Here is a 23,022-nt window from a genome sequence, read left to right as displayed (position 1 = left end):
AGTACAGATTTCCAAGAATTAATATATTAACTACTTGTTTACTCTAGGCTTTTCTTTTCGTTTCATTAAAACCTGTGAATCTGCCATTTTGTAAGAGCATCTGATGTCCTCGTGTACAAACCCGTATCTAAATCCTGTTCCAGCTCACACACATTTCATGGTAATCTGCGAAAAAGGACCTGATCTAAAGCCTACTGAAATCAGTGGAAAGACTCCTGTTAATTTCAGCATGGTTTGGAGCAGAGCCAAAGAGGTTTAGAAGTGCTTGTGTGTATGTGTCAAGTTCTTTAGAGTGTTTTGCCAACAAGAGCTGTGGGAAGCTATTTCCACTGTTACTCTCTATGCACTAATAAATTACCTTCTAAACTAAGGTAATAACATGATGAAGGCTGTGTGGCCATGCAGATATGTACAAGCTTCACAGGTGCTGAAAGCATTTGGCCTCTTGCCTTATTACACCCCAAGTGTCCATATAAGTCTCACAGCCGTAAACTATGCTGAATGTTATTCTTTATACAGTTCTCAATCGCCAGCACAAAATCTATGGGTTGCTCTTCAGGGATACCCATATTTTAGCATGATGGTAGCTTTGTGCCATCTCCTGCCTATTAATCAATACTAAATGTCAAAGATTCTCACTTACATCAAAATGTATATTTACATATTTGGCTGAAATTTTCCAACTGAAATTCCTTGGGATGTGGACATCAAAGTCCTTTAGTATCCTTTGAAAATCTCATCCTGTATTTATTTATGTTCAGTTAGGTTATTAATCTACCAACTTCTCTGAAAATGTCTGTATTGTTTCTGTATAAGGACATTAGGTGTCAGTGTTCTAACCATTTAACTATTGTTGCCATGGATACAGGATGAAGCTTGTAATCTGCATACACCTATAATACTAGGCCATTTTGATTTCTGAGAATCAGAAGAAATAACATTCTGAAAAAAGCGACTATTACCTTAATCAAAATATGTGGCTATTTATACAATACTAGTTGATGATAAATGCCAGGACCAACTCATGACCCTCAGGTTTTATGGTCAAAGAATCGCTTGAACGAGGGGATATCACAAAAACGGTTTAACATTAATTGCTTTATTACATTGGTCACTCAGAACACTTGTGTGAGAAGCTCAGCTGTTACTTCTGTTTCTCTCTCTGATCGTATCCTGTGCCTGGAGCCCCATTAGCACCTCGAAGCTTCAAAAGAGAGACCTCAGAGTCATAGTTAGTGAGTGCCATTAAAGTACATTCTGATTTTAGACATATTACTGATTCCAGATATGTTCCCTATACTTAAAATGGGGAATGGTGCTAGAACTGGTGATGTCTCTAAAACCAGAAGGAACTGTTTAAGTGTACTCACTGTACCCATCTAAGAACTGTGGAATTAGCAGCTGGACCATGTTAGGGGTAGCGCAGAAATGCAGTAACCTAGGGGGGAATTTGGGAAAGGATTGTCCCCAGCACACAGAGGATAATATACTACTTTTAGGACAGTGCCAGAACAAGCCACCCAACAGGACAGTGTGAAGGGGAACCGTGGCCCCACCTTCTCCCTGCTCTTTTGGGGCTACTGGCATGCCTCACAGTGCTAAGGGAAAAAATCCTTCAGTCCCATGGGTTCAGTGACTGAAGTCCAGGAGTCTGCATGGGGAGGGGGAACTATGGAGGAAATGGCTTTTTTCGACTTCCTCCACTCCCCACACCAAGGGCAGGAACATTCTAGTCCTTAGTATAATACAAGTTTTGTTTCCAATCATGGTACCATTTTTCAATGCAGCTTTTAGGCCTTCTGTCAGGCTTAAAGCCACTATCAGCTGGTATCTGCTATTGCCCAGCTTGCAGTGCTGCCTCCCACAGAAGTGAGAGTTAGTTCCAGGTTAGTTAGTTAGCTCCAGGTAATTTCAATGAATGATATCCTTTCTTTCAATAATTTAATGATTATATAAGTCAGACTGAACATTTTCCAGCAGACATGCAGTAGCATATCTTCTGAGCTGATGTTGTTTCAAGTATCCAGAATAACTAATCGGAAATATCTGTGTTCTTCCATTATAACACAATGTTAGATGCTGTAAGACAAATAAAATATGAATGCTGCTGGGATTAGGAGTAAAACAAAAGGCCTACCTATTCTTTCCTTAAAAGAGCACTCTAACTGATGGAAAGCACTAACTTTGTGGGGTTCCAACAGATCTTCCGGAGCTTGGTAGGGATTACGAAAATGGATGCCTCCTTATTAAATCTAAACAGACACACAAAATCTAAGTCAAATCTATTGTTCCAAAGGGGCTTCAAGACTCATTTTCCCCTGCTTTATGGTTTGTGAGATGAGTCATCAACTAAAGGATGCTACACTGTCATGATAAATAAATGCTTAGACTATGCAATGCTATCGTAAAAGCTGGAACCCAGGTTTAATATGTAGTTACTCATGTTACTTTAAGAAGTCCCAGAAGAACTCACTAAGATGGCAAGCTTGTATAATAAATGGCTAAGACTTGCAGCAAACTTGAACAAATTCTGCACATCTCTAAATTTAATATCTAAATATGAAACTGAAGAGCAGCATGCACCAAGCTTTTGCAGTGCATACGACAAGCCTATTTTAGCAAAGATTTATTGCATTAATAACTTTGGAACCTACCTATTGTCCTGCATGTTTCAGAAAGGACACTGTACTGTAAGTGTCTATTTAAATTATCAGAGACAGAAGCTGGGTTGCAAACAAACTGTAAAATGTTCAACTGCGTCAGCCAAATTGATGGTGTGTTTATTACTTCTATCCTTTCTCCCACTTTCCGTATAGCAAGCTCTGTTGCCAAAGCATTTTCAGGAGGTGACTACAAAGGGTATCTTAGCATTGTAAGTACTGAATGAAAGCTGACTGATGCATTAATGCTCATTCAAATCTCTAGATCTAAAAAAAAGCAATCAAGTTAAATGCATGATTTTGAAGTGATCTTAAAAAACTAACTTGCTCCTAAACTTATTGCAGAAAGCAAGCTCCAAAAGTCCCTGGCAAGAGCATTACCTCTCCGTCTCCCAGCCAAAAGGTTAACCTCAGAAGCATCATTACATTTTAGAAAGCTGCAGTGAGGATTTCACTCCATGACAAAGATGCATAGGCTTCCAAAGGGATGGTCAAGAAAAAAGGCAGCCCACGCAATGTAAATTCAGATTTAGACTACCGGTTTTCAACCTGGGGGTCATGACTACCCTGCCTTTCCCAGATTACAAAATGGGATGGGGCTGGGGGGGGGGGGAGAGTGGGCGGGGGGTCTCAACTAGACAGAAAGAGGGCGCAGGGTGGGGATGGTGTCCTGGTATGGAAAAGGTTGAGAACCACTGAAGTAGACTAAATGTAGACAGCAGCTCCCACATGGCTTTTGCTCTTCCTAGCAAACTGACCAAAGAAGCAGGCTAGAAAAACATCCTTGCTGCTAAAGTGCATCTCTCTTTCTTTAATGAACAGCAAGCAAGGGATTAGATTTGGCCTGCATGACTTTCCTTGGCCATTTAGGTCTTCCCACTTTCTCCTCCTCTTCAGCAACTGGAGGGAAGTCTGCTCCCACACATTCCTACTGAGGAGACATGGGCAGTGAAATAATTATTATAAATAGTTATTTATATTACCGTAGCGCCTAGGTGCCTCATGAAGGATCAGGGCCCCACTGGGCTAGGCACTGAACTGACATGTATACAAAACAGTCCAAGACCAGAGATTTTATAATCTAGGTAATCCTAGTTGCTCATAACCCCTCCTTGTCCCAATCCACAGAGTTTAGTTCTATTATTGTTATTTGTATTGTGGTTGTGCATAGGACCCCAGTCACAGACCAGAACCCCATTGTGCTAGGCATCGTACATACAGAACAAAAAGATGATCCCTTCTGTAAAGAATGTACAGGTTAGGACGGGGACACCGTTCTCCTTTAGATTATTGCCCCTGTCAAACTTGTGGGGAAGAGGCAAGAGTTACTGCAGACAGTCCGCAATCTTTTAGGCAATTTGAGTATGCCTTTTGGTTATCAAAAAAAAAAAGGGGCGGGGGGGGGCACATATCATCCTCATATACATTTACCCAAACAATGGGATAGCTCAGGTGACTGGCAATGAGACACAGAGTTTCACAGCTGTCATCTGGTAACTGTTTACTAGAAATTTGACTGAGATCAGCAGACAAGTGACCATATCACAAACAATCCCCAAATGTTGGCACTTCTTGACATCCTTTATAGTAGTCAAGACACGAAAGCTTGAATGAACATGGCAAATGCTTCTTTTACTTAGGGAAGTGCATCTAGGTGAAGATTGAGGCACACTGACATAGATGTTTGCATTACCATCATTTGTGTTGTACCAATAATGGAAAACATTAATTTCCCACAGCATTAAGTTTGTCAATCAGTTTTATTATCACACCAAAGAACTGTTCTTCTGACACGTGGTCAGTAGATCTTGAAGTTCAATCAGGAGGTTTTCAGTGGAAACTGACTCTTACAACTAGAAAAAGATCATTTCAGTGCCACAACTGTGATCTGAGTCTGCATCTTAATTTAAATAAGGTTTATAAATCTGGAAAAGGATTAAGAGTATTTTGCAAACTGAGGGAGAAGGTAGAACTGAGATGATTTAGATCATATTATGTAATTCCATCTATAGTCTAGTTTACTTTTGTGTTTGTTATCAGAAAAGTAACTGGACTGGGCAGACACTAAATATGTAAATAAAATGGTGAAACAGTGCTAAAGGATAATGAAACATAGGCCAAGATTTTGAAAGCCTCAATTTCTTGGTGCCTACCCTGAGACACCCTCATGGGGCCTGATTTTCAAAGGGTTTGCAGGTAACACTTTTTGAAAATTGAACCCTTTTAAGATGTCAATTTGGGCACTCTAAGTCACTTGCCCTTTTTGAAACTCTTGAGCAAAGTTCCCACTTTCTTATAGTGAGTGCCCCCCCACCCCATACTTGAGTGTTGGTGTGAGCACATACAACTCAATTGACTTCAGTACACTTATACCTGCTTAACCCAGTATTGAATTTGGCCCCTGATGTTTTTTTAACTTTACTTTAAAACATTTTTAATGGATTAAAATAACTTGATTAAAATCCTTAGTAAAGACCCAAGTTAATTATGTAAGTACAGATTTGGCACAGACTCCAGATAATTTTAAATCACGTTCAAAGCATCTTCTAGACTTACAAATGTATTTTATTTCTGAAGCTGCTCATGCAGCCAAAATTGTCAAGTCCAGGTGAATTCTGAGCTTATCGAGTTCCCTAACTTCAAAATATTTGGGCTTCCTTCCAAGATCGGGAGGAAAGTCAAATTCACTCTGTCTCTGGACACGCCAAAATGTAATCTTCCAGGTTCCTCTGCCTTGTCCAGAGTGGAAACACTTCATTCATAGCTTATCATTCCACACAAATGCAATGCCCCGCTAACATTGAGGGCTAATGGGAGTTAAGGACTAACCCAGAGTGCTCAGTGTATCTGACCCTAAGGTAGTGAAGGGATAAAGATAGGTTCAAAGATGAAGCCAAAATTTTGTTCATTCATGCAGTCACTCCTCTTGCGAGAGTGTAAAGGGCCAACTGTCAGCCTTTGCCTTGACTTTTGTGGATCATAACATGTATCCCCCACTCAGCTTGTGCAGCAGCTTCTCTGTCAAGTTTCACAAAGTTGAAATTTTTTAAAAGTTTCAATTGTTTGAGTGTACCAGTGATAATATAGCCCCAAACTGATCATTTATTTTTCCTGTTTGGTGAAAAATACACATTATCCATCATCTCTCATTCACTACTGAGCTGTCAATGCTCACCTCAGATTCAATTATGCCACTCTCCTATTGCCAACTTGTTAAATTTTCAAACAAACACATTCATGCTTTTTCCCATGCTGCCTCACACCTTTGCCCCATGCTTCTTGTAAACATCTGCAAAGCTACCTCATTATCCATCTTCAAATCCCTCTTCAAAACTCTCTTTTGCTCTAATGGCTACAAAAAACTTGATATCCATCAGGATGGTGGTGTCCTGACACCACTGCCTCTCAAGCTGGCCGATACTGTCTCATTGTTCACTCGTAGTCTCCCATCTGCCTGTATCCATCTGTTGTCCCTTGTCTTAGACCAGTGGATTTTCAACCTGTGGTGACTGGACCCCTGGGGGTCTGCAGAAAACATCTAAGCCGGGGTCCACAAAAGGCTGTAATTACCATAGAATAGTGGTTTTCAACCTGTAGTCCCCAGACACCTGGGGGTTCGCAGACTATGTCTAAGATTTCCAAAGGGGTCCAAACCCCCATTTGAATTTTTTTTAGTGTTCCACAAATGAAAAAAAGGTTGGAAACTGCTGTCTTAGACTGTAAGCTCCAGGGGGCAGGGACTGTCTTTTTGTCCTGTGTTTATACAACACCTAACACAATGGAGTCCATGACTAGGGTTCCTAGGTGATACAGTAATACAGATTACAAATCATCACCATCTCCTGGACACCCTGGCCTTGATCTTGCTCCCACCCCAAAACCTGACTTCAACAGAAGCATGAGCAAGCCCCTTGTATGCCAAGCTTCCCACTAAGGGCCTGATCCAAAGTCCATGAGCTTGAATAAAACTATTCTCATTGACTTCAGGGGGCTTTTGATCACGCTCTAAATCATCAACTCCTGACAACAGGGGTTTAAAATAAAAAATGCTGCAAGAAACCCATGGAGTGATCCGACTCCCACTATCATCAGTGGAAGTTTTTGCTATTGTCTTGGATGGAAGCAGGGTCATACCGATAACTAGGGCTACGACTTTGTCAGGGAGCTCATGGAAGTCCTGGAATCCATGACTTCCAGAGACCTCCATAACTTGAGCCCCCAGTGCCTGGGAGCTGTAGGGTCCCTGCCACCCCCGGCGGCTGGGAACTGTGGGCCCAAGCTCCCAGCTGCTGCAGCCGGTGTGGGTGCCGCACAGCTCCCAGCCCTGCGGCCAGCGGGGGTGCCCCAGAGCATAGAGCCTCTGCAGCGGGCAGGGATTCACCGGAGCACAGAGCGCTGCAGCCAGCAGGGATGCCCCAGAGCTCCGAGCCAGAGCCACCACAAGTGGTGGGGGTGTCCCAAGCTTGGAGCCACCGGTGATGTGGGGACCCTGCAGCTCCAAACCAGGCACCCTGGGTGGTGCGGGGAGCCTGCAGCTCCCCATTTTGTGGTGCATATTTTTAGTAAAAGTCACAGATAGGTCACGGGCTTCCGTGAATTTTTTTTTTATTGCCCATGACCTGTCCGTGACTTTTACTAAAAATAGGAGTGACAAAATCTTAACCTTACCCATAACTACTACAAAGTGAGTAGGGTGTGAAAAAAAGCTTCTCTCCCCTCAGGAAGAGCCACTTTCCCTTTCCCTCTCTTTCCATCTCTGAAGTCAGCCTGCTGGTCTTCCATCTACAGTATATTAAGTCTATGATACTATAATTCTGGCTGATTTGGGATTGTGGTGGTCCTATTTTTATAAACATACCTGTTTGAAAAAAACATGTTATTCTTTATGGGCCAAATTCTGTGCTGTGAAATCTATGAAACACCACTGAAGTCAACAGATCTCCATCTATTTACATAAGCAGTTAATATGGCCCTTACGGGTGTGTGTGTGTGTGTTGTTTTTATTCCGTTTTATTTTCTCCAATTCTAATACATCTGTTCTGAGATGAGGCAACCAGAACTGCACTCAGTATTCAAGGTGTGTGCGCACCCATGGAGTTATATGGTGGCATTATGATATTTTCTGTCTGATTACCTAACCCTTTCTAATAGTTCCTAACACCGTTAGCTTTTTTGATTGCCACTGCATATTGAGCAGATATTTTCAGAGAACTATCCACAACTCTTTCTTGAGTGGTAACAGCTAATTTAGACCCCATCATTTTGTTTGTATAGTTGGGATTATATTTTCCAGTGTGCATCACTATGCATTATCAACACTGAATTTTATCTGCCATTTTCTTACCCAGGTCACCCAGTTTTGTGATTTCCCTTTATAACTCTTGATACTCTGCTTTGGACTTAACTGTCTTGAGTAATTTTCAATTGTCTGCAAATTTTGCCACCTCACTCTTTACCAGATCATTTATGAATATCATAAACAGATGCTTGTGGGACCCTGCTATTTACCACTCTCCACTCCGAAAACTGACCATTTATTCCTACCCTTCATTTCCTGCCTTTTAAACAGTTACTGACCCATGAGAGGACCTTCCCTCTTATCCCATGACTACTTACTTTGCTTAAAAGCCTTCGGTGAGGGACTTTCTGAAAGTCCAAGTACATCATATACACTGGGTCACCCTTGTTCACATGCTTGTGGATATCCTCAAAGAACTGTAATAGACTGATGAAGCATGACTTCCCTTTATAAAAGCCATGACGTTGACTCTTCTTCAACATATCGTGTTCATCTATGTGTCTGATAATTCTGTTCTTTACTATAGTTTCAAGCAATTTCCTTGGCATGGAATTTAAGTTTACCAGCCTGTAATTGCTAGGATTACCTCTGAAGCCTTTTTTAAAATCATCACCTCATTATCTATCCTCCAGTCATCTGATACAAAGGCAGCTTTAAGTGACAGGTTACAATCACAGTTAGTAGATCTGCTATTTCATATCTGACTTTGTTCAGAACTCTCAGGTGAATAACATCTGTTCCTGGTGACTTATTACTCTAATTTATCAATTTGTTCCAAAGCCTCCTCTATTGACACCTTAATCTGGGACAGTTTCTCAGATTTGTCACCTTAGAAGAATGGTTCAGGTGCGGGAATCTCCCTCACATCCTCTGCAGTGAAGACCTATGCAAAGAATGCACTTAAACTTCTCTGCAACTGCCTTGTCTTCCCTGAGCGCTTCTTTAGCACCTCGATCATCCAGTGGCCCCACTGATTGTTTGGCAGGCTTCCTGCTTCGGATGTACTTAAAAACATTTTTGCTGTTAGTCTCTGTGTCTTTTGCTAGTTGCTCTTCAACTTCTTTTCTGTCCTACCTCATTATACTTTTACACTTCATTTGCCGTTCACATTCCTTTCTATTTTCCTCAGTAGGATTTGACTTCCAATTTTTAAAAGATGCCATTTTGTTTCTAACTGCCTCTTTTACTTTTGTTGTTTAGCCATGCTGGGGTTTTTCGTCCTCTGGTTGTTTTGATTTTTTTTAATTTGGGGTATACATATAGTTTGAGCCAGTATTATAGTGTTTTTAAAAGGTTTCCAGGCAGCTTGCAGGCATTTAACTCTTGTAACTGTTCCTTTTAATTGCCGTTTAACTAGCCTCCTCATTTTTGTGTAGTTCCCCTTTTTGAAGTTAAATACTTTGGTATTTCCCTTCCCTCCCTCCCTCCCCCACAAAGAGATTAAATATAATAACATTATGGTTGCTTATACAGAGAAGTTCAGCTATATTCACTTCTTGATCCAGATGCTGTATGCCACTTAATCCTAAATCAAGAATTGCCTCTCACAGTGTGGGTTCCAGGACTAGCTGTTTCAAGAAGCAGCCATTAATGGTGTCTAGAAATTTTATTTTGGCATCCAGTCCTAAGATGACATGGTCCCAGTCACTATAGGGATAGCTGAAATCCCCCATTATTATTGAGTTTTCTGTTTTTGCAGCCTCTCTAATCTCCTTCAGCATTTCACAATCACATTCTCCATCCTGGTCAGGTGGTTGATAGTATATTCCTACTGCTATACTCTTACTATTCAAGTATGGAATTTCTATCCATAGAGATTCTGTTGCACGACTGGATTCACATAAGATCTTTACAATATTTGAATATGCTTTCTGTCACATATAGTGCCATTCCTACACCAGTACCCTGGTATTACTGTGTCCCATTGAGTATCATTGTTCCTCCACGTTTCTGTGATGCCTATTATATCAATATCCTCATTTAAGACCAGGCACTTAATTTCACTCATGTTAGTATTTAGACTTTTTGCATTTGTATACAAACACTTGTCAAATATGTCAGTGTTTAGTTCTCTGCCTTCATATGATGTAACTGAATGGGACTCTCTTTTGTCTGACTGTTTCTCTTCAGTTCCTACCTGTATTTCATAGAATCATAGAACATTAGGGTTGGAAGAGCCCTCAGGAGGTCATCTAGTCCAATCCTCTGCTCAAAGCAGGACCAACACCAACTAAATCATCCCAGCCAGGGCTTTGTCAAGCTGGGCCTTAAAAACCTCAAAGGATGGAGATTCCACCACCTCCCTAGGTAACCCATTCCAGTGCTTCACCACCCTGCTCGTGAAGTTCATCAACTTCTATCCTCTCCTCTTTATGATGACATAGAGTATCCCCTTTAATAAATGTCTGTCCGAACCATGTGCTACTCCACACCTGTTGGCTTCCCCCAGCCCTTAGTTTAAAAACTCCTCTACAACTTTTTTACTTTTACATACCAGCTATCTGGTTCCATTTTGGTTTAGGTAGAGCCCATCCTTCCTTGATAGGCTCCTCCTTTCCCAAAAGATAACCCTGTTCCTAATAAATCCCTGCTCCCAACATTGTCTCATCCATGCACTGACACCCTGAAGATCTGCCTATCTAACTAGCCCAGCATGTGAAACTGAAAGCATTTCAGAGAATTCTACCATGGACGTCCTGGAATTTAAATCTCCAACCTTCCAGCCTAAATTTGGCCTCAAGGACCTCTCTCTCCTACCTTTCCCTATGTCACTGGTACCTACATGTACCACAAACTCCAGCTCCACCTTAGTACTGCACATAAATCTGTCTAGATGTCTTGAGAGGTCTACATATTTCACACCCAGTAGGCATTTCACCAGGCAGTTCTCCCGGTCATCACAAACCCAGCTATCTATATTTCTAATAACCAAATCCACCATTACTATTACCTGTCTCTTCCTAATAACTTGGGTTCCCTCCACAGGAGGGGTATCCTCAATATGAGAGGACACTATGACCGGGGCGGCAGATTTGCATAATTTTTGGTGGTTCCCAGAACCCACCCTTGCCCAAACTCCGCCCCCCACGTGCCCAAGGCTCTGGGAGGGAGTTTGGGTGGAGGAGGAGGTCTGGGGTGCAGGCCCTAGGCTGGGGCAGGGGATTGGGGTGCAGGGTGCAGGCTCTGGGAGGGAGTTTGGGGATGGGAGGGGGTGCAGGGGTGAGGGCTGTGGGGTGTGGCTGCAGATGAGGGGTTTGGGTGTGGGAGGGGCTCAGGGCGAGAGTAGGGGTATAGGGGGTGAGGGCTCTGTCTGGGGCTGGGAATGAGGGGTTTGGGGTGTGGGAGGGGCTCAGGGTGAGAGTAGGAATGTGGGGGTGAGGGCTCTGTCTGGGGCTAGGAGGTTTGGGGTGTTAGAGAGGCTCAGGGCTGGGGCAGAGGGTTGGAGTGCAGGGAGATGAGGGCTCTGACTGGGACTGGGGATAAGGTGTTTGGGGTGCTGGAGAGGCACAGGACTCAGGCAGAGGGTTAGGGTGTGGGGGATGAGGGCTCTGGCTGGGCCTGGAGATGAGGGGTTTGTGGTGTTGGAGAGGCTCAGGGCTAAGGCAGGGGGTTGGAGTGTAGGGGGATGAGGGCTCTAGCTGGGACTGGGGATAAGGTGTGTGGGGTGCTGGAGGAGCTCAGGGCTAAGGCAGGAGGTTGAGGGTGTGGGGGGGTGAAAGCTCTGGCTAGGGGTGTGGCTCTGGGGTGGGGCAGGGCTGGGGATGAGTTTGGGGTGCAGGAAGGCAGCTCCGGGACAGGGCCCAGAGAGGAGGACTCCCCCAGCCCCTTCCCTGCTGGCAGCAGCAAGCTCTGGGGGAGGAGCCCCCCTTTCCTGGCCCCCCAGCAGCACACTCACCCCCACCACTGTCACTGCACGTGCTCCTAGGGCCTCTCTCAGGTCCAGGAATCTCCCTCGCCTCCCCCGTGGTGGGTGCTGCGTGCACCTCCTCCCCTGCTGTTGCCCCTGACTGTGGCCTCACTGGGGGTGAGGGATGGGGCTGCCTCCTTGCCCAGCATGGTGACTGCGGGCAGGTGGGCCCCCTGTGCTGGTGGAGGGTCCCGCCGGAAAAGGGAAGGGTCTGAGGTGGAAGGGCAGGCTCAGAGTCAGTCTGCCCTGGCAATGGAGAGAGCGGCACTAGGACCCTGTGGCAGCAGTTGCTGCAGGGAGGCAGCATGGAGCTGCACAGAAGAGGCAGGGACGCTCTGCTCCCCTGCGTGGGGTCAGCAAGGAGAGGCCGGGGGACACTCGTAGGAGATGCGGGGGTGGGGGGGAGGCAGGTGAGGCCGGGGGGGGGGACACCGATCCCCAAATATTGGTGGAGCTGGACCCCTGAGCTCTGAATATTGCTGGTGCCAAGGCACCACGTGGAGATATAACTCACTGCCTATGACTATGACATCATCAGGAAGGAGGGTCCCAACTATGGGATCGTTTCCATCTGCTCCAGCTTGATGTTCTCCTTCCCCAAGACTTTCATCCTCCTCAACAGCAAAGATGCTGTGAGACGGGGGATGGGACTGCCCTACTCTGTCCCAAAAGGTGTCATCTATGTACTACTCTGTCTTCCTTAACTCCTCCAGTTCAGCCACTCTGGTCTCAAGAGCCCAAACTTTTTCAATGCACATAAAGTGACCTCTCCTTATGTGAACACTCATGCACTCCCCAGTAAGCTCTTCTCATCCACTCTCACTCCTGCTTTCTTCCCCGGTCTCCTGATCTTTACTTTACTGTATTCTCTCCTCTCCCTCCACTCGCTGAATTCCCCCTATGTAGGATGATCATCTGCATTTTAAAGAAGTAAAGGACAAGGGCATGAAAATTGCATGACAAAGCTATTTTTTAAAAGGATGGCACCTCACAATGTTTTGTCAATAAAACATTAAGAAGAACATAAGAAAGGCCACAGAGTCAGACCAATGATCCACCTACCCCAGTAACCTGTCTTCTGACAGTGGCCAATGCCAGGTGCTTTAGAGGGAATGAACAGAACTGGATAATTATTGAGTGATCCATCCTCTGTTATCCAGTCCCAACCTCTGGCAGTTAGAAATTAGGGACACCCAGAGCTTGGGGTTGTGTCATGATTCATACATGTGTCAGTCAAAAATTTAAGATTCACAAGTTCAACAAAAACTTGACAAAATTTTGAATTTCAGTGAAAAAACAGCATGCAATGTTTGTGAAGATTTTCACAAATTATGCCCCTGTTTTCAACCAGGTCTAATTCTAGCATCTGATCCTTTGCATCATTATTGCTTGAAATCATAGGTTTTATCTGCTCATTTGTTTCTTTGTAGTTTAGTACCAGAGGGGTAGCCGTGTTAGTCTGGATCTGTAAAAGCGGCAAAGAGTCCTGTGGCACCTTATTGTCTAACAGACGTATTGGAGCATAAGCTTTCGTGGGTGAATACCCGCTTCGTTGGATGCATGTAGTAGAAATTTCCACTTTGTAGTTTGTTACTGATCTAATTCATGGACATTAGTCAATGAATGAGGAGCATCCCTTAAAATAGGCAATCCCACTGCCATCAGCCAATGGACTGCCTCCCTCTGCTTCACTGTCCACAACCCCATAACTCCCCACCCTAATTGTTCTTCAGTCTGGCAGTAGAGTTCTCCCTGCCAGGCCTATAACAATTCAAGCTTGTCCCTCACCCCACTGGTCCTCTCCCTCCCTTTATTCTGAAGTTGTTTTGCCTTGATGAACATAATTTCCCTCTAGATGGCTACGGCTACAGCAGGCAGGTCAGTTCTAAGTGTAATGCCAGTGAAAATCCAATGTATATTTTAAGTGAAGAACTTTCTCCTTTCTCTCAGCTCACGCATCTGTGCTAATTCTGTAAACTTACTCCTGGCCCTTGGCTTCCCATGCCACAGCTCTGCAGCCAAAGCACTTGCTGGTTATATTCTTTTCTTAGCGGCTCATCCCTTCCTTCTTTGTACTGGGTGCTCTGAAGTTTCCTCTTGATAATACTTTCTGAAGCTTCACATTTTAAATATCCTCTGCAAAACGTGATGGCAACAGGATATACAGTAGGATGCTATCAAAGGCTTCCGTACAGCAAAACTTTTGACAACAGAAGTTCCCTAATGGGATTTGCATCCCAGCTCAGTAGTAAAAAGCATTGTAATGGCCTCCCTCCCCTATTTTTTTCCCTTCTGCTCTAATCATCTGTTAGGCTTTTCCCTAGCACTTCAAAGTAATTCTCTATTGTCCTGTTACTCTGAACTAAAGCTCAGCAGGGTTTAGCTTTTCAAAGCACCACAAAGGGAGTTCTTAATGATTCATCATTCTGCCATTTAAAAAAAAACACAAAACAAAACAAATCTGCAATTCTTCAAACAAACAAAATCTCCTCTTTGATCTCAGCATTTCCAGTTGCTGAAATTGTGCAGAACTAAAAACAACACAAAGCTTACAGTCTCATGGCCATCTACCACAACTACAAACTAAGGACTTTATTCTATCCCACATATTAAGGGAAACAAGATCAAATGGTGGTTTCAGAGCGAAACAAAGTCAACGGACTTGCATTCTGTGCTTAGCTCTACCAATGACTTACCAAGTAACCTTGGGCAAACCAAATTAGACCTTCATTTTCAAGTGTCCACTAGTTTTGGATAGCTCAATTGTAGAATGTGAAACCTGAGTCACCTGAGCTATGATTTTCAAAGTGCTGAGTATCTGCACTTCTGAGCAGGAGGCATTTGCTGTGCCTCTAACCTTTGAAGCCTCTCATGTTTATGAAAAGAAATGTAAACCTCTGAGTTCACCACTGGGAACGTGGTAGAGTTAATTTTCTTCTTTTGGCCATTTGGGAATGGAAACTCTTGGGACAGAGTCTCAGCTATTGTAAAATACAGTATTACCAAGGATTTGACCATTGTTATTGTTTTGTTTTCAAGACTGATGTGCAGTAATAGCCCATGCTCTCCTTGACCACCTTTTCTTGCTTATAGCAGTACATTCTCAAGCCCATACACTCAAGAAAGCTGATAACAACTCTGCTCAGACTCCTGTAGTTAAAGAAAATTAACTCACTGCATGAAGTCCAACATCAAGCCTTCTATACTTGGAAAATATTAAAGTTTTAAATCTACAGCAAGTGTACAGAATGGTGAACTTAAATTACTAAGCATGAAAAAGAAATTATATTCTTGATTTGACTTAAATTTTTGAGACGGAAAAATATACTCCATTGTTGACTTATCAGGTGCCTAGCATCACCTCAGAAAGGATGAAGAAGTTTTGCTGAGGCCAGCAGTAAGAGTTACAGCTAGTCTGGATGCCTGCATGAAATTGCAATAAAGTACACAAGTCCATGTGACATTCCAATCACCATTTTTATGAACATTTTCCTATTTATTAATAGTAGCTGCTCTAAATTCTCTTAAGTTTTATGCCAGCTGCCAATTCTGGGTCTGGTACAAATATGAAATGTATTAGAAGTACGTTCAGATGGAAATGATGAAAATAAAAGGTGAGGAGAGAGTACAGCATATGCCGACACAGCAAGTTCATAGCAGACTAGTAACAGAGCAATTGAATGTATGTATGTATTTAATCATTTCAAAGGCTTAGGTGAATTGCTCCAACTCTTTTCATCATGATACACTGAGGCAATGAAGGAAAAGATAGCTGTCACAGGGGAGAATAACCTAGATTTTCAGCCTCAACCTCAGAGATTTAAAAAAATAAATCATTGAGTATATTGCGGACAAAAGCATACGGAACATGAAATGTAACATAGTACATGGTATTTGCAGACAAGCCGCACGGTGATACTTAATATATGCGTCTATCTTTTTTCCTTGCAAGAGTTTTTGTAAGAGGTAAATAACAATGTATGTCATCAGTAACACAAATTACTCAAAAAAAAAAGTAATGTGTAGTTATTAAACAACTTCCGGTGATAACTTACTCCATTCAATAGCTGCCCTATCCTAGTTCAATACTGAATAAGACTGATCAGGAGTTGCACTGGAACAATTTTTATAATGGGGGTTGCTAAAAGCCATTGAACAAAACTGTAAACCCTGTATATGATGGAAACCACTTCAAACCATCGCAACCCATCTGATCAGGGTAGATAAGCTGGCCCACATTTAGCTCTATATCGGATAGCGATTTTGATAGTGGAAAGGCCTTTGTAAGATTTCTCCTGTCTTGGCTGTAGAGCAGAGTCTAGTTTCTAACCCCCGGTCTGCTCCTCAAGCTGTTCATCTTTTTCTTGCTTTTACTTCTTATCTGTGATCAGAACTCTCATAATATACCTCTGGATATGTTTTGGGGGGTAAGAAGGAAATTACTGGCAGGAAGCATAACAAAAAACTCAGCTAGATCTCCAATTCCTGCAGAGGAAGGAATCCCACATGGAAGACAGGAGGAAGAGGGAACCCAGAAGTGCTCCCAGAAGCCAAGGAATTCTGCTGGCCAGTTTTAGGAGGAAGTTGAGATTAGCCCCACCCCCACTTTCATAGATTCTAAGCCAGAAGGAACCATTATGGTCATCTAGTCTGAACTCCTCCATAACACAGACTACAGAGCTACACCCAAGGATTCCCCACTCAGAAAGTCCTGACCCATTCACAGCTGCTTACTCAGCACATGCCCAGTACCAGTAGTGCCTAATCACTACTGAATATGCAGCTCACAGTCAAGGTTTAGCCAGCCCCAGTGCTCTGGGAGTGTGCTGGTAATATATTTCCATACATGGGCTGAAGGATATTTTCTAGCAAGAGTGCCTAATATTTAAAAGAAAATAAGAACCTGAGCTGTTCTGCCTGATTTATAACTTTCTGTGACAGCCTTTATTTTCTGATGAAGTCAAAACCTGCTTCAAGAATGAACAGCAGCTAATGCTATGGAGTATCAACGGATCAGCAAGATAACCACAACATCTGTCAACAGCCTAGAAACAGGACTCGATTAACCAACGCTCAAATCCTGCAACCAGATTTTACGAGTAAGCCCTTGGATACAAGCCCACCCAATTGGGAGCAGGAGGGAATCTAAGGAAGAACACTTCTGCAATACATATTTCCCTACTCACAAACTTGAAGAGACTATTTAACAGCACAGCCTAACATTTCTAGAAATACAATACTGTATGGGAATTTTATCAAATCCCTGTAGAATGCTAATATATTATTCTAACTCTTTAAGTAATAAAGCTATTTTTTCAGTGCATAACTGCTGCTCTTTATAGCTTTCATCATTAATCTTTCAGCCACGGAGAGGATTCTGAATGCACAATTATTTAGCATTCTGCCACCAAGTGAGGGCACCCAGACAATGCCAGAGCATTAGGATACTAGAGATTATAAGGGCTGCATTTTCAAAAGTGAGAAGCAACTCTGGGTGCCTCAAATTCAGGTGCTCAACTTGAGATACTTTTCAGAAGTCAGATGTTCCGCATTTTCTGAAAAATCAGATCCCTTTAAAGTTGTCTCAGAAGTTGGGCATGTAAAAATGAAGGCATTCAAAATTGCTAGTCACTTTTGAAAAATCCGGCATAAGCGACCTACATTACTGAGAAAAATTGGACTTTTAGAAACTTTTATTTATTGTACCTTCCAGAAGGCCTTTGTGGTTTTGGTGTCCAAAATCTGGGCTTCCTTGGGTTCTGAATTAACATGGAGACTGCTTCAATCTTTAAATCCAAAATCCATCCTTTTGTAGACATATTATATTTCAAGAGTTACTATTTTTTCACACCATCTGAAGATCAGCAGCAGTAAAGTACAGACTGATATGGTATAGATTTTTTTATAAAAGTATTTTTTTGAGTAAGAAGAGATATTGATACTGGAAGCTGAACTTGAAGTTTGAGCAGAGGTTGGTGAAGTTTCTCATGAAGGCAAAGATCCATGTACAGCATGACTGAAAAGCTATCAACAGAAGACAGAAGGAAGTGGTACTGTTCTCTGGTCCACAGTATCCTATTGCCAGAAACTGGAAGTCCTCACATGAGTAGAGTGGTGAATGCGGATATATTTATTCCTTGAAAAGGGCTAATTAAGAGCAGAAATCACATTAAGGTGGACTTCACAAAGCACAGACTGGAAATAACTTTATTCAAACCTATGCAGTTTGAAGTAGTTCTTTGCAAATTATGTCAGTAAAAATATCTGCCACGAAAGTCAGAAATAAAACAGAGGCTAATTAGCTGAAACCACTGATCGTTAAGGTCAAGTGAAGTTACACCAGGGATGGATTTAGCCCAGAGCGTCCACATTTATCCACATGACTCGATAAACTCGGGACAGAGCAAAATGTGTAGATCACCTCACACCTTTGTTTTCACCTATTGCTGAGGTGATAGGACTAATGAAACAAGTTATCTTGTTAAAGGGACACCATCCACTTGAAAATAACATTTCTGTCTGAACACTTTGTACCTGCTGTTAAACCTAAGACTGCTGTAATTGAAAGAAGTTAGCCAAAAAAATGTTTTTTCACTTTGTGGATTTGATAGCGCATTGGGTACAGTTGGTTCTCTGTTTCTCCTGTAGTCACAAAGAGTGGACTTTTGAATAGATTCTAAGTGACTTATGAGAGCAAATCCTACTGGCTTTCAATGGGATTGTGCTCCTAACTCGCTTAGACACTTTTGAAAATTTCATCCTTCCTAGTAGGAGTAATTGTTATTTTCATTGCACCAGCTGTCAGAGGACTGGGTCCCACTGTGCTATGCTCTGTCCAGTCACAGTATTGTATTAAATTGGATTCAAATTCTTATTTCACTCCCATCACTGTAGTGTAGCAAAGGAAGTATTTCTTCACACAACGCACAGCCAACCCGTGGAACTCTTTGCCAGAGGATGTTGTAAAGGACCAAGCTATAACAGGGTTAAAAAAAGAACTAGATACATTCACGTAGGATAGGTCCATCAATGGCTATTAGCCAGGATGGGCAGGGAGGTTGTCTCTCGCCTCTGTTTGCCAGAAGCTGGGAATGGGCGACAGGGGATGTATCCCTTGATGATTACCTCTTCTGTCCATTCCCTCTGATACAACTGGCATTGACCACTGTCGGAAGACAGGCTACTGGGCTAGATGGATCTTTGGTCTGACCCAGTATGGCCGTTCTTACAGTAAAACGCATTCCGGTCCCTAGAGCTAACAGTCTAAGCCCCCATCCTGCAGTGGTCCTGTGCAGGCCTAAGAGTCACCACACACAGATCTGATTGCAGGAGCAGGGCTTAAATATCAAAGAACAGACCAAAGGAAAGGTATAGCAGAATACAACATACAAGCAGTAGGGTCAGGGTATTGCAATACCATCAGAAGGCGATTGATGGTATGTCTGGTATATAGTTTATGGGAGAAAGAGACAATTGCATGGTCAAAAGCAACACAAGAAGACATAGAAGTGGACAAGATGGGAGGGGCACAGCTGGTAAAGGACTTTAGGATACCAACAAAGAAGCTTGTGCTTTATTGTGGAAAAGGGGGAGCCACTGGAAGGATAAAGAAAAGTGATGCGGGTGAGTAGAAAAGAAGATCTAAGCAGTGGCATTCTGACTAGACTGAAATGCGGCAATGCAGGCTACAGGAAGGCAGAGAGGAAAAAGATGCAGTAATTAGAATATCAAGTGACCTGGGCCCCAACAAGAGCTTTAGCTACTGAGATGATCAGTTGTTCTTAGTACTTTTTAAATGATGGTAGAGCCCAGAGGACCGTTTATGATAAAGGCCCCATTGTGCTTGGTGCTAAGCAGCTATAAAGTCAGAAATATTCCATGCCCCAGAAATTTTGTAACCAAAGTTTCTTCCCAGACTGTATCATTATCCTTTCTACAGAGCACCACCCTCCTTCGGGACCCCTGTACATTGCAGCTGTCCTTCCAAGGAGGTGAGGAACTGCTTGGGGCCAAAACTGCTGCAGGGATACAAGGCCTCTGCAGAGATGGCCCTGGCCTTCTGTGAAACCCCTGGGAGCAATCACTTTCGGGGACAGACCCCATCGAGGTTCAGTGAGGGAATTTCTGCAAGGGGATATTTCCACTTAAAAAGCTCCCTGTAAGGCAGTTCACCAGAGGAGACAATCTGGCTCACAGGTTTCAGTTCAAAATTAATCCGCTTCCTGGGGTTTGGCTTTAATAGTAACTCAAATAATAGCAACACATAAACCTCTCCCTCAGCATGGCTATTCCTATGGTTTCTCTGCAGAGACTTCTCTGTTTCCTACCCTAGTTTCCTACAACCATGGAGCCACTCTCACCCTCCCTCATGTCCAAGGTAGAATTAACAATTCACACCAGTCACAATGAGTCAGCAGGACTCTCTGCAGGATTCCAAACTTGTTAACAGGTTACACGCTGCCCCAGTGCTTTATCAGAAGCTAGATTCTTTTTTTAAACTGGTCAATTTAAAATATTCGAACGGACAGCATCTCTTTAAGTCAAGCTCCGTTTGTAGCAAGTAAGAGTAATTCCATGAATGAATATTGGAAATTAGGGTTTCTGTCTCTGTGCTGCAGCATTTTAAGAATATTTTAGGCAAGAATTCCTAGCAACCTTCTGAAAGACTGAGCTTCTCCACTGAAAGAACGAACCGCTTAAAGCATGTAAACATTTGTAAAAAAAAACTCTACAAAATATTAGTAGCTTTACAGTGATCATGCCAGAGATGATTAGCTCCGCGCTTACTAAACAAAGCAAACATGCCCAATGATTTGCACATTTCCAACAGAAAAAAATCCCAATATTTTTATAAATCTTTGTACATGGTTCATTTGATTTTGACTAAAACTAACACATTTTGCTGATGACCTATCATGGACGTTCACTTCCTAAGTTATCAATGCAGCACTGATCTACTGCACTCTGTCAGCAAAACCACCATCATTCCTGAGGATGTCTCTGAAAAGCTGCAGGCTTATTTGACGTAAGCGCACATACATGCATCCCTTCCCAGTCCATGAAGTTCCCACTGAAATGCATAAGAGATGCAAAATTTGACTAATCCACTCATTTGCTGCACTCAACAACAAGGAATGTATTCTGCTGATTCACAGTCTCACCCGGTGATTGGTCTAGTTAGTGGAAATTGCCACATTGAAATTCAATGGACATAGGGTAGATTAGCTGGGCAGCAGCTAAGTAAATAAGCAAATGAAGATATATGTAAGTTATTATTACCTTTTTTCCACAGAAGATGAAAGTAACCTTTGTCCAAAGGCTGATTAAGAATCAAAAGGCAAAACGTCTGGTTTCCTATAAAAAAAGAGATGATCATGCTCATTAACAAGTAAATTGATTTCTCCCCTCATTTTCTTTGTTTCGTTTGCACCTAACATCCCTATTTAATGTTAGGCAGAAACTTTGGAGCACACTTCATTAATTACCCTTCTTCTTAGGTTTCATCATTTCAGATACATAGAGGCAGCCAGAGATTCATTAGAAACATTTTATTTTAGCAAGTCCTTTTCATTTATAACAGTTGCTCTCTGCTAATAGGCCCCCTCAATAGGACCCCATGTCCGTGCAACTCTCTTGTTCAAACCTCTGTCTTGCTGTTGCCACCTGTGCATGACATTTAATGGTATTAGCATTTGGGGGGGGTGCACGTGTTCTATTAACAACAGAGGCTATCGCTGTCTGAAGGTAAAGTTCTCCTCTCAGATCTACTCAGAAGATCTAGGCTCTGAAAGTCTGCTCTCCCTTCGGGTGCAGTATTCCTGTTGACATCAACAGCACCTGCAACTGTGTGGAGAGTGGATAATGGCAGTCAAGATTTGCTGGGCAGAGCTGGAAGAACTTTGCCAGTAAACGGTTTGTTGACACACTTAGGGAGCACTATGAAAAAAGTTATACAAGCTAAAAGTTCTGAGAGACAGAAAAGATTGCAGCTTTACTGTTAATTATTTATTTGTATTACAGTCATGGACCAGGGCCCCACTGTGCACAAACACAGAACAAAGAGATGATCCCTGCCCCAAAGAGCATACAATCAGAGAAAACAACACAGGGATCATTCTTGACAAGATATAATTATTTTACCAAAACATATTCTTTTTAGCGTACGTCTGTTATCATGGTGATTCCACAGCCTAAATCTCACTCCTGGAAACAGGCTATCACCAACACGCAGCCCTGCAAGCCTGCAACTAACCAGTCCACATTCCCACAGCCTGAACAGGCTTGTAAGCCCCACCGTCCTTAGACTTTGTCCAACTCGAGGGACAAAAATGAACACACAAAATGCAAAAGTTTTAAAATAAATGAATACTTGCTATTCCAGACTGTGGCTCCAGGGAGCAAATGTAACCGCCATGCCTTATTAGGGTTGCATATGCTGGGAATAGCATTTATTTCATTTCCTAATTATCTATCTTGGAATAGAAGTTTCCCCTGGAGCTTCATTTCCTTAAGCTATCAGGTTAATGAAGTCTATTTGAGCATGTGAAGCCAATGTAATTGCAAGGAGAAATGATCTATCCCTACAAGGTCTTCCGTGCCTCTGAACACATTTATAGAGCAGAAGGTGGAGCGAGGAAAGAGTCATGTGGAAGTATGAGGAAACATAAAGGTGAAGAAAATCTCTGCAATGTGCATGAAAATTTGGAAAACAAGAAGGAGCTGCATACACTGAGCCACAAATGAATGTGCATGACAGGTAGCCACCTGCAATCAACTAAAAACTACACCAGGCCTTACTGTAGGGCAAGTCAGACCATGAATGTACAAACATAAAACAACTTTTCACATGAGTATCATTATATGCTAGGATGTGGCATTGGCATGATATGCTGGAAGAATCACATGCTCACCACCAATGGCGAAGCCATTATTGAGGTAAAAGCACCATAGCTCTGCTATAAATGAGAACCTGTCGCCTGGCTCCTGCTAGACTCAACGAAGAAGACACTCAGAAGAGAGGTCAGCAAAGTACAAGATTCAATACTCACTTATCTTTTATTGCAAGTAAATTCATCTGAACTGGGTGGTCATAGGCATCTATTTACTTACATACACCAGGGGTGTCATTACAGTCTTGGCCTTTACTGCATCACAGT

At 42.7% G+C, this 23,022-nt stretch overlaps 1 protein-coding gene across 7 annotated transcripts in view; it reads right to left on the bottom strand.

Moving 5' to 3' along the window:
- TPK1 (thiamin pyrophosphokinase 1) overlaps positions 1-23,022 on the bottom strand; it is a 491,137-nt gene that overhangs the window by 380,895 nt on the left and 87,220 nt on the right. For 6 of the 7 annotated variants that reach the window (XM_027821805.3, XM_027821803.3, XM_043540516.1 and 3 more), the window contains exon 3: positions 21,146-21,220. The exons of the other annotated variant lie outside the window; for it this stretch is intronic. In XM_027821805.3, the coding sequence (XP_027677606.2) occupies positions 21,146-21,220 (75 nt within the window). The remainder of the gene's footprint in view (positions 1-21,145; positions 21,221-23,022) is intronic. 7 annotated transcript variants of the gene reach the window in all.

The sequence above is a fragment of the Chelonia mydas genome, chromosome 2 (genome assembly GCF_015237465.2).
Source record: "Chelonia mydas isolate rCheMyd1 chromosome 2, rCheMyd1.pri.v2, whole genome shotgun sequence".
In the NCBI taxonomy this organism is placed as follows: domain Eukaryota; kingdom Metazoa; phylum Chordata; order Testudines; family Cheloniidae; genus Chelonia; species Chelonia mydas.
This window is presented reverse-complemented; position numbering and strand designations above follow the sequence as displayed.